The sequence below is a fragment of the Gorilla gorilla genome, chromosome 20, assembly GCF_029281585.2.
Source record: "Gorilla gorilla gorilla isolate KB3781 chromosome 20, NHGRI_mGorGor1-v2.1_pri, whole genome shotgun sequence".
In the NCBI taxonomy this organism is placed as follows: Eukaryota; Metazoa; Chordata; class Mammalia; order Primates; family Hominidae; genus Gorilla; species Gorilla gorilla.
The window spans coordinates 51,214,270-51,227,829 of NC_073244.2; the positions used below are offsets into that span (position 1 = coordinate 51,214,270).

At 51.5% G+C, this 13,560-nt stretch overlaps 1 protein-coding gene and 1 non-coding gene across 5 annotated transcripts in view; both read left to right on the top strand.

The window, feature by feature from the left end:
• SUPT5H (SPT5 homolog, DSIF elongation factor subunit) overlaps window positions 1-13,560 on the top strand; it is a 31,229-nt gene that overhangs the window by 11,525 nt on the left and 6,144 nt on the right. For 2 of the 4 annotated variants that reach the window (XM_019015644.4, XM_019015646.3), the window contains exons 4-18: window positions 695-760; window positions 1,311-1,322; window positions 1,841-1,910; window positions 2,028-2,096; window positions 2,207-2,272; window positions 2,582-2,612; window positions 2,915-2,983; window positions 7,828-8,079; window positions 9,510-9,599; window positions 9,703-9,773; window positions 11,785-11,890; window positions 12,108-12,201; window positions 12,291-12,427; window positions 13,146-13,301; window positions 13,404-13,550. In XM_019015644.4, the coding sequence (XP_018871189.2) occupies window positions 695-760; window positions 1,311-1,322; window positions 1,841-1,910; window positions 2,028-2,096; window positions 2,207-2,272; window positions 2,582-2,612; window positions 2,915-2,983; window positions 7,828-8,079; window positions 9,510-9,599; window positions 9,703-9,773; window positions 11,785-11,890; window positions 12,108-12,201; window positions 12,291-12,427; window positions 13,146-13,301; window positions 13,404-13,550 (1,436 nt within the window). The remainder of the gene's footprint in view (window positions 1-694; window positions 761-1,310; window positions 1,323-1,840; window positions 1,911-2,027; window positions 2,097-2,206; window positions 2,273-2,581; window positions 2,613-2,914; window positions 2,984-7,827; window positions 8,080-9,509; window positions 9,600-9,702; window positions 9,774-11,784; window positions 11,891-12,107; window positions 12,202-12,290; window positions 12,428-13,145; window positions 13,302-13,403; window positions 13,551-13,560) is intronic. The other 2 variants (XM_019015645.4, XM_019015647.3) reach the window with 1 other exon arrangement.
• LOC129528969 (small nucleolar RNA ZL116) lies at window positions 11,251-11,322 on the top strand. Its single transcript, XR_008674325.1, has one exon. It is a non-coding gene; the product is annotated as a small nucleolar RNA ZL116 (small nucleolar RNA).

The window sequence follows — 13,560 nt, forward strand, 5'->3', positions numbered from 1 at the left end:
TACATCCTCTATGGACATTGGAGTTTTTCATTATGTGCATGTATTACGTTTTTAGTGTAATGTTTGATACCTGCAAAGCAGTACATCCAACATGGTAAAGAGATTAAGTACATGGACCATGGAGCCAGACTGCCTCTCTCAGATCCCAGCTGAGTCTGTGGGCAAGTTCCTTAATCTCTCTGGGTCTCAGAGCCCTTGCTGTAAAATAGGAACAGCGATAGTGCTTCCCTCGGGGTTGCCAGGAAGATCAGTGAGGAACCTGTGTCAGGTACTCAGAACAGGGCAGGGTGTATAGTATGCTCTCAGCATTAGCTGTTATAAATGTACAAGAATCATAAAACCAACAGACCATGAACTATCTTTTAAAAAACTATTTATCGATCATTTTCTGATAGTTGGGAGGGAACTTTTCTTTTTGCTTACTTTGATCTTAGTTTTTTAAAAGGGATTTGGGAGTGGAGTAAGGAGAGGGGATGACTTTTAGAGTTAGTTGGAGCTGTATGTCCCCCTCGATCCTGATGCGTGCACCAGCTCTGTGGCACGGCCCCAGACGAGTGCCTCCCTGTTGGAGCCTCAGTGTCCTGCTCTGTGCAGTGGGGATTTGTAGTGCACATCTCCCAGAGGAGATGCTTCGTGTCCTGGGAGCTGTTATGAGGTCACCTTTGCCACTTACCACTTGGCCTTTCCGTTTTAGATGTTGACGATGAGTATGAGGACGAGGACCAGTGGGAGGATGGAGCAGAGGACATCCTAGAGAAAGGTGTGTGTGAGCCCTGCCTCCACAAGACTACTGGGAAGAGGGTGGCTGAGAGGGTCTTCAGAGCCCATTCCCCCCACCCCCCCATCCCCTGTACACCCCAACTCCCACCGTCCTCACCTTGCTTCTTTCTGTCCTTCCCAGAGAGACCAGCTCCCTGCTTTTTCCTTTTAGGCCCATGAGTGGGGGGTGGGGCCGTGGGGTGGGGATGTTGTGGGGAGAGGACTCTGGGATCCCAGGGCCCAGTGAATCCCTTCTGGGGTTGTAGGGTGGGCGAGCTCTGTCCCAAGATACCCCCCACTTCCTGGGCCAGTGCCCCCCTTTCCCCGTTATTTTCCGTTCTGTGCGCCTCATACATTTCGGCTTCTCCCCAACCACCTGGTGCCTGGCCTTTACTTTTGATTTTCAACCTTTCTGTGTCCCTCCCTTCCCCTCCCCCAACCCATTGGTTGATTTTGCTGCTATAATTTGGCTCATACTTTGTCTGCCCTCGCCCACCACCACCACCACCACCACCACCACCACCACCACCACCTCCTCTTCCTCCAAGTAGAAGAGATTGAAGGTAAGAATATGAAAAGTGTGATTCCCTGACCTTCCTCCCATATCCTGACATTTCCTCCTTCCTGAGGCACCTGCCCTCACCGGTAGCCTCCCCACCAGCCCCAGTCTGGCCCTGGGGGCTCTGACCCATGTAGGATCCAGAGTCAGGGAGTTCTGGGGCCAGGTATACCCCAGTTGTTGACCTGGGAAAGCATGGATGTGTCTGTCTGGGACTGAGCATTTGTGGGTGGTAGCGATGTGTGGGGTGGGGTGCAGTCCAGGGTGTGCCTGGACAGTGACTTTGAGATGGGAACAGCTGGAAGCCCCCCAACTTGCTGGGCCCCATCCCCAGTCTTTTTGACAAGAAGCAGGATGCTGAGTAGGACAGAGTAGGGGATGAGGGGTTGGGATTTCCTCTGTGAGATGTCATCTTCCTGCCCCAGGGCCAAACCCTGGCCCTCTTAGCTGCACGCCCCTATTTTCTCCAGGCCCCTGCCCTCCACCTGCCATTGCTCACGCCCTCTGCCCATTTTTTTTCAGCCTCCAATATCGATAATGTTGTCCTGGATGAAGATCGTTCTGGGGCTCGCCGCCTGCAAAACCTCTGGAGGTGGGCAAGGAAGGGAAACGTGGTGGGATTGGCTCCTGTGGGGAGATTTGGGAGTAGGTCAGCCCACCTGCTGTCCTCAACCTTCAATTCGTGTTTGCTTCCCCACTTGTGCTCCAGGGACCAGCGAGAAGAAGAACTGGGCGAGTATTACATGAAGAAATACGCCAAGTCATCTGTGGGAGAGACGTAAGGGCATGGCGGGGGCAGGTGGGGGCAGGGAGCAGGTGGTCCCTAAGCGGGAAGGGGCGGGGATCTGACAGAGCTTCACCCCTTCCTGACTGCCCTCCTCCCTTCAGGGTGTATGGAGGATCTGATGAGCTCTCAGACGACATCACCCAGCAGCAGCTGCTCCCAGGAGTCAAGTAAGGGGGTTGGGATGGTGGGGGCCATGCTGGGGTGCGAATGTTGTATGGGGTGATGGTGCCCAGACAGGTGGCTCCCTGAAATAAGTCAGGGCAGAGTCACACAGGCAGTGTGGTGGATGGCAGGGGTAGGGAGGGCAAGGTGGCACTTTCTCTTTCCTCTTGCTCCTTGGTAGAAGCGTGGGGAAGTCAGTGAGTATGAGGGAACCTGGATGTGAAACCAGAGGAAGGGGGTGGCCCTGGGGGTTCGTCTGTTTGTTACTGAAGATCCAGCTTCACTGAAGGCCTTCCTTTTCCTCTGCTGCTTAGGGATCCCAATCTGTGGACTGTCAAATGTAAGGTATGTGCTCTGACCTCGGGGCTTGGAGCAGGTGGGAGAATGAGGGAGGCTGCTTTGTGGGGGAGAAGTGTCTGTCTGTCCCGGGTCTCCGTGGCCTGCCAGTCACTTGGTCCTTCTGTCTCCATCCCTCATTCCACGTTACTGACTGGCTGTCTCCCACCTCCATCTTCCTGGCTGTCCATCCTTCTTTCTCTCTCCTCTCTTGGTCCTACTTTATTTTTCTTGCTGCTGTCTCCTTCCCCCTTTCCTGTGTCCTTTCCTCCATCCTGTCATCTCTCTCAAATCTGCCTCTCATCTTCCAGATTGGGGAGGAACGGGCCACGGCCATTTCTTTGATGCGCAAGTTCATTGCCTACCAGTTCACAGACACGGTAAGTCGGGTAGGCAGGCGGCTTGGTGGGGAGACATGGCAACACCCAGAGGGAAGGACATTGTCAACTTCAGGGGTACCAGGTGCCTCTGTGCTGAGCAGAGCTGCCTGCTGAGTGAGCTGCTTGAGCTGGAATAAGACCACTGCCTAGATGGAAGGGCTCCTCTCAGCCTAGACGGATGTGTTGTCTTTGTTCTCTGCATTTATGGCAGGGTCTTGCCACCCTTGTAGCCCTTTGGAAGTCAGCCAGCTAGCTTCCTGCACCTTTTCTTCGTGAGAGTGGGTTTGCCTGTTCACCAGCCCTGTTGGGCTGGGGTCACCCACTTCACCACATGCCAGGCAGCAAATGCTGCATCCAAGGCCCAGGTCTTTCTTTAGACTGACAGAGTTTGAGTCCTGCCCTTGCCACTTCTTAGCTGTGTGACTCTGATGCACCTACTTCCCCTCTCTGGGCCCCTTGGTTGCCTCTCAGCATCATTAGGATTAGGTGGCTTTTGGCTGGGCGCAGTGGCATTCACCTGTAATACCAGCACTCTGGAAGGCTGAGGCAGGCAGATCACTTGAGGTCAGGAGTTCGAGACCAGCCTGGCCAACGTGGTGAAACCCCGTCTCTACTAAAAATACAAAACTCAGCCGGGCGTGGTGGTGCACACCTTTAGTCCCAGCTACTTGGGAAACTGAGGCAGGAGAATCACTTGAACCCAGGAGGCAGAGGTTGCAGTGAGCCGAGATCGCATCACTGCACTCCAGTGTGAAAAAAAAAAGGATTAGGTGGCTTTATGTCCAGCTCTCAGCTAGGACTTGTTCTGCAGCTTGCATTTACTTAGCAGAGCTGTTGTCAAAGGCTTCATTGGCAGTTTGGGAACCAGGGCAAACTCTATGAAGGGTGCTGGCTGGTAGCTTTCTCAGTTAACATGATCCCTGCTAGGGATCATGCTTTTACCTGTCCAGCCACTGGGTGTGACCCAGTGGGACCAAGTAGACAGTTGTAGGGTTTGCAAACTATGCTTTTAAATGTGCTCAAATGTCCTCCTCAAAGGCCGGCCATGGTGGCTCATGCCTGAATCCCCAGCACTTAGGGAGGCTGAGGTGGGTGGATCACGAGGTTAGGAGTTCGAAACCAGCCAGTTTGAGACCAGCCTGGCCAACATGGTGAAACCTTGTCCCTACCAAAAATACAAAAATCAGCTGGGCACGGTGGTGCTTGACTGTAATCCCAGCTACTTGGGAGGCTGAGGCAGGAGAATCACTTGAACCTAGGAGGCAGAGATTACAGTGAGCCAAGACTGCGCCATTGCACTCCAGCCTGGGCGACAGAGTGAGACTCCGTCTCGGGGTGGGTAGGGGGTGGAATGTCTTCCTCATTATTATAGTAATAAGTGTCCCTGCCTGTCATGGGTGAGACTGGGGTTTGTGGGGTATGATTCCCCAACAGGGAGGTTGAAAAGGTACCTTTTGGCTAGGTGTGGTGGCTAATGTCTGTAATACCAGTATTTTGGGAGGCTGAGGCAAAAGGAGTTCGAGGCCAGCCTGGACATCATAGTGACATAGTGACAACTGGTTTCTACAAAGAAAATAATAATAGGCCGGGTGCGGTGGCTCACGCCTGTAATCCCAGCACTTTGGGAGACTGAGGCGTGTGGATCACCTGAGGTTAAGAGTTCGAGACCAGCTTCACCAGCATGGTGAAACTCCGTCTCTACCAAAAATACAAAAAATTAGCCAGGCGTGGTGGTGCATGTCTATAATCCCAGCTACTCGGGAGGCTGAGACAGGAGAATTGCTTGAACCCAGGAGTTGGAGGTTGTAGTGAGCCAAGCTCGTGCCACTGCACTCCAGCCTGGGCAACGGAGCGAGACTGTCTCAAAAAATAATAATAATAATAATAATAATAATTTTAAAAAGTGTGCTCAAATCCTCCTACATGGTACCCTGGGGTAAAATTCTAGTTACTTCATTTGAGTTATGTCTCTGATTATTCTTTTTTTTTGAGACGGAGTTTCACTCTTGTTGCCCAGGCTGGAGTGCAATGGTGTGGTCTCGGCTCACTGCAACCTCTGCCTCAGCCTCCCGAGTAGCTGGGATTATAGGCATCCGCCACCATGCCCGGCTGATTTTTTTGTATTTTTAATAGAGACGGGGTTTCACCATGTTGGCCAGCCTGGTCTTGAACTCCTGGCTCAAGTAATCCACCCGCCTTGGCCTCCCAAATTGGGTGCTGGGATGGCAGTTCTGAGCCACTGTGCCCAGCCTAAAATTTATTTTTTTTAAAGTGTAAACTATGGTGGATTTTATATATTGTAGTGTATTTATAACCATCATCACCATCTAATTCCAGGACATTTTCATTATCCCAAAAATAAACCGATACCCATTAGTCATCACTCCCCATTCTTCCCTCCTCACAGCTCCTGGTAACTATGAATCTACTTTCTTTCTCTGTGGATTTGACTGTTGGAACTCTGAATGGTTCATACAAAGGGAATCATACAATATGTCACCTTTCGTGACTGACTTGCTTCGCTTAATGTTTTCAAGACTCATCCATATTGTAGCATATATCAAGACTTCATTTTTTTTTTTTTTTTGAGATGGAGTTTTACTCTTTTTGCCCAGGCTAGAATGTAATGGTGCAGTCTTGGCCCACTGCAACCACTGCCTCCCAGGCTCAACTGATTCTCCTGTCTCAATCTCCCAAGTAGCTGGGATTACAGGCACCCGACACCACGCCTGGCTAATTTTTGTGTTTTTAGTAGAGATAGGGTTTCAGCATGTTGGCCAGGCTGGTCTCGAACTCCTGACCTCAGGTGATCGGCCCACCTCGGCCTCCCAAAGTGTTGGGATTACAGGCGTGAGCCACTGTGCCCAGCCTTAATTTTCTTCCTTTCTTTTTTTTTTTTTTTTTTTGAGACAGAGTCTCGCACCGTTGCCCAGGCTGGAGTGCAGTGACGCGATCTCGGCTCACCGCAACCTGCACCTCCCGGGTTCAAGCGATTCTCCTGCCTCAGCCTCCCAAGTAGCTGGGATTACAGGCACCCACCACCATGCCCAGCTAATTTTTTTTTTTTTTTTTTTTTTTTGTATTTTTAGTAGAGATGGGGTTTCACCATGTTGGCCAGGCTGACCTTGAACTCCTGACCTCAGATGATCCACCCCTCAGCCTCCCAAAGTGCTGGGATTACAGGCATGAACCACTGCGCCTGGCCAACCAGCCTTAATTTTTGTATTTTTAGTAGAGGCAAGGTTTCACCATGTTGGCCAGGCTGGTATTGAACTCCTGACCTCAAGTGATCCTCCTGCCTCGGCCTCCCAAAGTGCTGGGATTACAGGCATGAGCCACCGCTCCTGGCCTTTTTTTTTTCTTTTAGTTGGTATTTACAGCTATGCATTTACTTCTAAGCATGGCTTTTTTCAAATCTCATAAGTTTTGGTATCTAGGAGTGTGTTGCCATGTATTTGTGAATTTCCTAAGTATCTTTCTGTTGGTTTTTAACTTCGTTACATATGGGTGGAGAATATACTTTATATGATTTTAGTTCTTTTATGTTTACTGAGACGTGTTTTACTGCCTAACCTGTGGTTTATTCTGGAAAGTTTAATATGCCCTTGAGAAGAAAGTGCATTCTGCTGTTGTTAGATGGAGTGTTCTTTTTTCCCATTTCCACTTAATGAGTGGAAAGTGAAGATGAAATGTTCTGTCTATAGCTGGCTATTAGGTTTAGTTGGCTTACAGTGTTGCTCAGGTGTTCTCTTTCCTTGTTGATCTTGGGTCTAGCTCTATCCATGATTGAAAGCAGGGTATTGCAGTCAGTGATTGTTACTGTTGAGTTGTCAGTTTCTTCCTTCATTTTCATTAGTTTCTGCTTCATGTATTTTGAGGCTCTGTTAGTTTCATATACATTTGTGATTCTATCTTCCTGATGGATTGACCTTTTTATTGTTATAAAATGTTTTTTGTTGTCTCTGGTAGCAATTTTTGTCTTAAAGTATATTTTGTCTGATGTAAGCACTCCTTTCTTGGTTCTTCTTCTAGTTGCTTTTTTTTTTTTGAGACAGAGTTTTGCTCTTATTGCCCAGGCTGGAGTGCAATGGTGCGATCTCAGCTCACTGCAACCTCCACCTCCTGGGTTTAAGCGACTCTTCTGCCTCAGCCTCCTGTGTAGCTGGCATGACAGGCATGTGCCACCACACCCGGCTAATCTTGGATATTTTTAGTAGAGACAGGGTTTCTCCGTGTTGGTCAGGCTGGTCTGGAACTCTTGACCCCAAGTGATCCACCTGCCTCGGCCTCCCAAAGTGCTGGGATTACAAGCATGAGCCACCGTGCCCGGCTCTAGTTGCTTTTTTACACAGAACATATGTTGGATAGCTTTCTATATTAGTACATACAGGTTAATCTAATTTTTATTTTATTTTTTATTTTTAAGAGACAGGGTTTCACTCTGTTGCCCAGGCTGGAGTGCAGTGGTGCGATCTCAGCTCACTGCAGCCTCAACCTCCCGGGCTCAAGCAGTCCTCCCTGCTCAGCCTCCTGAGTAGCTGGGACTACAGGCATGTGCCATCACACCCAGCTAGTTTTTGTATTCTTTAACTGCAACATTGTATTTCATGGTACATAAGCCATAAGTTAACTAGTTACTGTTTCTGGATATTTTTTAAATTTTTAGTCTGGTTTGTTTGCTGTGATAAATAATTCTGCAGGGAACACCTTTGTGTCCATGTCATTGTGCCAGTGTGTTTCTGTGGAATAAATTCCTAGAAGAGGGACTGCTGATGAGTGGCAGTCATTTCTGTTATTAGCCGTTGTGTCTCACTGTTTCCTCCTTCCACCGGCTCACCCTGCAGCCCCTGCAGATCAAGTCAGTAGTGGCACCAGAGCATGTGAAGGGCTACATCTACGTGGAGGCCTACAAGCAGACCCACGTGAAGCAGGCCATTGAGGGGGTGGGCAACCTGCGGCTTGGCTACTGGAACCAGCAGATGGTGCCCATCAAGGAGATGACAGACGTGCTCAAAGTGGTGAAGGAGGTGGCCAACCTGAAACCAAAGTCCTGGGTCCGCCTCAAGCGGGGCATCTACAAGGATGACATTGCTCAGGTGCCCGGGGCGGGGTGGCATGGGGGTCAGGGTCCCTCCATTCTGTTCTCCCTTCCTTTCCTTTTGTCCTTCCCACCCTCTTTGTGCTGCAGAGAATAGAACCCCACTCAGATGAGTTGAAGCAGAGCCTGGGTTTTGTGAGCACACAGGAAACGGATGGCCGTCTTCTGTGCACATTCCCAGGCGTGTTGAGTAAAGGTCTGAAGGATCGGAGGGCGTGAGGCATGTGGAGCTCTTGGGGAGGAGTGTTGTAGGCAGCAGGAGTGGCCTGTGAGATAGGATGGCACAGTCACTGGCTACAGCAGGGATGGCGTGAGATGAGTCAGGGAGCTCACGTGGGCCTGCGGCCCATTGGAGAGCTTTGGTGTTTACTGGCGTAGGATGGGAGGGCTGTAAAGGACGCAGGCTGACTTCAATGTTAATAAGATTTCTCTGGTGACTGTGTTGAGACTAGACCACTGGTTCTCAAGCCAGGGCGATGTTTCCCCAGGGGACATTTGGTAACGTCTGGAGACATTTTTGGTTATGTCAGCTGGGGAGGGGGTTGATGATTATGGCGTCTAGCAGGTTAAAGCCAGAAATGCTAGACACACACATCCTCCAATGCACAGGATGGCTGCCCACAACAAAAAATTACCTGGCCCAAAAAGTCAATAGTGCCAAGGCTGAGAAACCCGGGAATAGCCTGGAGGGGGCCATGGGCAAGAGCGTGGAGACCAGGGAGGAGGCTGCTGCTGTAGCACATCCCACCCAGATGGCAGTGCTGATGGGATAGGACCAAGACCCTAATACACGTTGAGTGTCTCTAACTTGAATGCTTGAGACCACAGGTGTTTTTCAGATTTCAGATTTTTTCAGCTTTTGGAATATTTGCATTATACTTACCGGTTGAGCATCCCAAATCTGAAAATCCAAGAGTGAGCATTTCCTTCCAGCATCATGTTGGTGCTCACAGGGTTTCCTATTTTTGAGCATTTTGGGTTTTTGGATTTGGAATGCTGAGACTGCAGTGGAGGAGGGGAAGAGGTCAGGTATTTTGAAGGCAGAGCTGATGGAATTTGCCAACGGGTCGGGTGTGGGTGTAAGAGAAACAAAGGAGTCAAGCGTGGCTCCCAGGTTGTGTGCCTGAGCAGAGGGAAGAATGGAGTGGGAGGCGGCAGGTTTGGGGGAATCAGCGGTTTGGCTGCGGTTGTCCTGGATTTGAGGGACCTTTAGACATCCAGGTGGAGATACCAAGCAGGCAGTGGCTACTCAGTGCCAGAGTTGAGGGGAGAGACAAGCTAGAGTGGGACTTTTGGGAGTGGTCAGCAGCCTGGTTTCTTCCCCACCATCCTGCGTCCCTTCTCCTTCCTAGCATCTCCTGACCCTTCTTGTGTCTGGGGTCAGGGAGGAGAGTGGGGCCCTGCTGACCTCCTGCTCGCCCTGCTCAGGTGGACTACGTGGAGCCCAGCCAGAACACCATCTCCCTGAAGATGATCCCACGCATTGACTACGATCGCATCAAGGCCCGCATGAGCTTGGTACTCAGGGGAATCTGTGGCCTGGGGGAGGGAGTGTGCTCGATCCCGCTGGTGGCCAAGCCCCCTCCCTCACCCTTCCCACCCATGCCCCTTTCCTCCATAGAAAGACTGGTTTGCCAAAAGGAAGAAGTTTAAGCGGCCTCCACAGAGGCTGTTTGATGCTGAGAAGATCAGGTGCGTGTCCTTGGGGACTGGCTGGGCTGGGTCCCCAGGGCCGGTGTGCAGAATGTGCCTTTTGCAGGTTCCTCCCCAGAGGTGGCCCCGCCACAGGTTTAGCCTGTGAATTGGTTAGCTTGGCAGTATAGCCTCAGGCAAGTCACTTCACATCCCTGTGCCTCAGTTTCTTCTGCTATAAAGATTGATGAGGCTGGGCGCAGCGGGAGGGAGCACTTTGGAAGGCTAAGGCAGGAGGCTTGCTTGAGGCAAGGAGTTCGAGACCAGCCTGGGCAACATAATGAGATCCCATCTTTTAAAATAATAATAATAAGAAGAAGAAAAAAGTTAAAAAAAAATTTAAAAAGATTGATGAGGCTGGGCGTGATGGCTCACACCTATAATCCCCAGCACTTTGGGAGGCCGAGGCGGGCGGATCACTTGAGGTCAGGAGTTCAAGACCAGCCTGGCCAACGTGGTGAAACCTTGTCTCTACTAAAAATACAAAAATTAGCCAAGGGTTGTGGTCAGCTCCTGTAATCCAAGCTACTTGGGAGGCTGAGGCAGGAGAATCGCTTAAACCCATGAGGCAGAAATTGCAGTGAGCCGAGATTGTGCCACTGCACTCCAGCCTGGGTGACAGAGCGAGACTCCGTCTCAAAAAAAAAGAAAACAACCTCTGCTTTCTCAGATTATAGATTATAGCGAGAATTAAATAAATTAGTACGCATATGTACTCAGAATGCCCTTGGCACGTAGTAAGTGTGATCCATGGTATGATATATTGAAATGGGATTCATGGACTATGTCAGGCTTTAGAAAGTCTCCTTTCCTGATCTGCTTATGCCCACTTGAGATGGGGGGGTATGGAGCGCCTTTCCCTCAGGATGCCCCCCAGACTCCCTAGCTGGGTAGAGAATTGGAGCAGCCCAGGAATTTCAACATCCCAGGGCCAACTGGGGGCTCCGGCAGGGAGGGCAGGAGAGGAGGACATGGAGAAACGAGAGGTGCCAGTGACACTCTTCCCTCTGGTACTGTTCTAGAACTAATTGTGTGTGATTCAGCCAGTCAGGTTTTCCTTCAGATAAAGGAAGAGCTGTGGAATGCACCTTTGAGTCTGCACCCAAGGGCCTTGCTAATGCTTCACCTGCCTGAGTTCGGACCCATTTATACCACTGGTTTCGACTCACCTGAACCTCTCTTTGCAAAGAACAAACCCTAGTGCTCCCTTACCCCCCAGCAAGCCAGCTGACCAAGTACCCCAGCATGCCCAGCAGAGCATGCTGGCCCCTCTCCCAGATTCACCATGGGAGAAGGCGATTGCATGAGCGCAGGAGGAACTTGACCTGCTCCTCCATGAAGGAGGCTCCTTCCCCACCCCGGAGACTCGGAACAGGCACTAAGCGGCCACCACTCCACATTTGGGGCCGGGAGCTGCAGGCTTGGGAGTCCCACCTGCCTGCTTTTGAATCCTGTCAAGACTCTGGCTTGGCACCCTTGGGCATGTGATGTGACCTTCCTGAGCCTGCATTCCCTCACCTGGAAATGATGAGCAGTTACTGATGCCACAGATTTGGGGAAGAGCCTGTGAGGTCATAAATGTGCAGGCCAGGCTGAGCGCTCTGCGAATATTCACTGGTATCATTGTCTGAAACTGTTATTTTGTTCAGCTAATGTTTACTGCATACTTTCTGTATACTGGGCACTATTCTTGGTGAAATTTAGTGAATGTTACATCCCTGACCTTCTGGAGCTGACATGCTAGTTAGGGGGACAGGTCAAACACTAGATTGTCAGATGGTGATCGGTGCTCAAAGATCAATCAGGGAATGGGTGGAGGAGTGCAGGGAGGTGGGAGGCGGGCCTTTGGGGTTTGTGAGAAGTCAATGCTGCCAAGAGGGTGTGTGCTGGGATGGGATGGGTCAGTCCGCCTGTGGTCCTCTCCCTCTGTTGCCAGCTGAGAAGACTGAGGTACAGCAAGATTTTCTTCTTGACTCTCCCTTCTAATCTTCTCTCCCCCATCAAATTCCAGGTCCCTGGGGGGCGATGTTGCCTCTGATGGTGACTTCCTCATCTTTGAGGGGAACCGTTACAGCCGGAAGGGCTTTCTGTTCAAGAGCTTCGCCATGTCTGCTGTGGTGAGGGTCCCAGAGGGGTGTTGGTAATGGGGGTGGTGTGAGTGTTCTCCTGCAGGTGATGCCCTGGGCTGTGGGTTATCTGGTTCTGTCCCACTCCTCAAGTTAGGAGTGTTCCCTAGGAGAATTATTCCCCTAGGGCCCACTCAGCCCACTCAGCTGGGCTGTTGCACTGACCTCGGTCCATTTCCTTCTCTTCCCCTCACCGCTGGGGGCTTAGATCACGGAGGGTGTGAAGCCAACACTCTCTGAGCTGGAAAAGTTTGAGGACCAGCCAGAGGGCATTGACCTGGAGGTGGTGACTGAGAGCACAGGTATTTGATCCCCCTCTATAACCTGGGCCAAGGAGCAGGGGCGGCCCATGGTGGCAACCTCCGAGTCAGCCCTACGACTGCCCCTGCAGGGAAGGAGCGGGAGCACAACTTCCAACCTGGGGACAACGTGGAGGTCTGTGAGGGTGAGCTCATCAACCTGCAGGGCAAGATCCTCAGCGTGGATGGCAACAAGATCACCATCATGCCCAAGCATGAGGACCTCAAGGTGGGTGCCCGGTGTTCTCGGGCAGGGGTTGGAGTGTTCAGGCACATCTGACGGTATGTGGCTGTCGAGGTGGTGGTGTGCCTGGTGACACCTGGTTTCCAGGAGGGTAAGTTGAGGCCCTTCTAGCATTCTCAGGTGCCTGAGAGGCTCTGTCTGAGTGCAGCTCAGGGTCGGTGGGCAGCAGGCCTGTCTGGTGGTGTCTGTCTCTGGAGAGTGACTTGGTCTATCTTTTGTTTCTGAAAAGCAAGATATCTGGGTAGTACTGGGTTGAGAGTGTGATTAACCAAGGAGTAATCTGAGGCTTGATTTTGTTTGCTTAGAGCGGGGTGTGTTTGTCTGTGTCTGGTGTGTGTCTGAGGGGTTGTGCAGGCCCAATGTGATGTGTGGGGTGAGGCTGTCTCCGGGTGGGGCTGAGGAGCTGTCCAGTCGGGGGTCCTGTGTCTGAGGGGCAGGCTTTCTGTGTGGGTATAGGTAGGCATCGTGTGTCTTGAGGGCGGGCTGGGGTAAAGGTTGTCCAGGTTGGTGTCCTGTGTCTGGGGTCAGCTGTTTCTGGGGCAGTCTGAGGGGTCGTCCAGGTGGACTAAGGTAGTCTGGGGTGGGTGGTATGAGCCTGAAGTGGGGTTTTTGAGAACATGAGTGGATTCTGAAGACAGGAGGGGCAGGCAGGTTGTGGTGGTCTCCCCTCACCTGTTTGTTGTCCCCACACCCAATCCCCCAGGACATGTTGGAGTTCCCAGCCCAGGAACTTCGGAAATACTTCAAGATGGGGGACCACGTGAAGGTGATTGCCGGCCGATTCGAGGGTGACACAGGCCTCATTGTGCGGGTGGAGGAGAATTTCGTTATCCTGTTCTCTGACCTCACCATGCATGAGGTAGGTGGATAGAAGGGTCGGGGAAGGGTGCACGTGCCAAGAGGAGACCCAGGTAGGCGAGCCACCTGGACCAGGCCTCACCCCTTTCACCATCCCTGGCAGCTGAAGGTGCTCCCCCGGGACCTGCAGCTCTGCTCAGAGACAGCATCAGGTGTGGATGTTGGGGGCCAGCATGAATGGGGTGAGCTGGTGCAGCTGGATCCCCAGACTGTGGGTGTCATCGTGCGACTAGAACGGGAGACCTTCCAGGTGTGTGTGT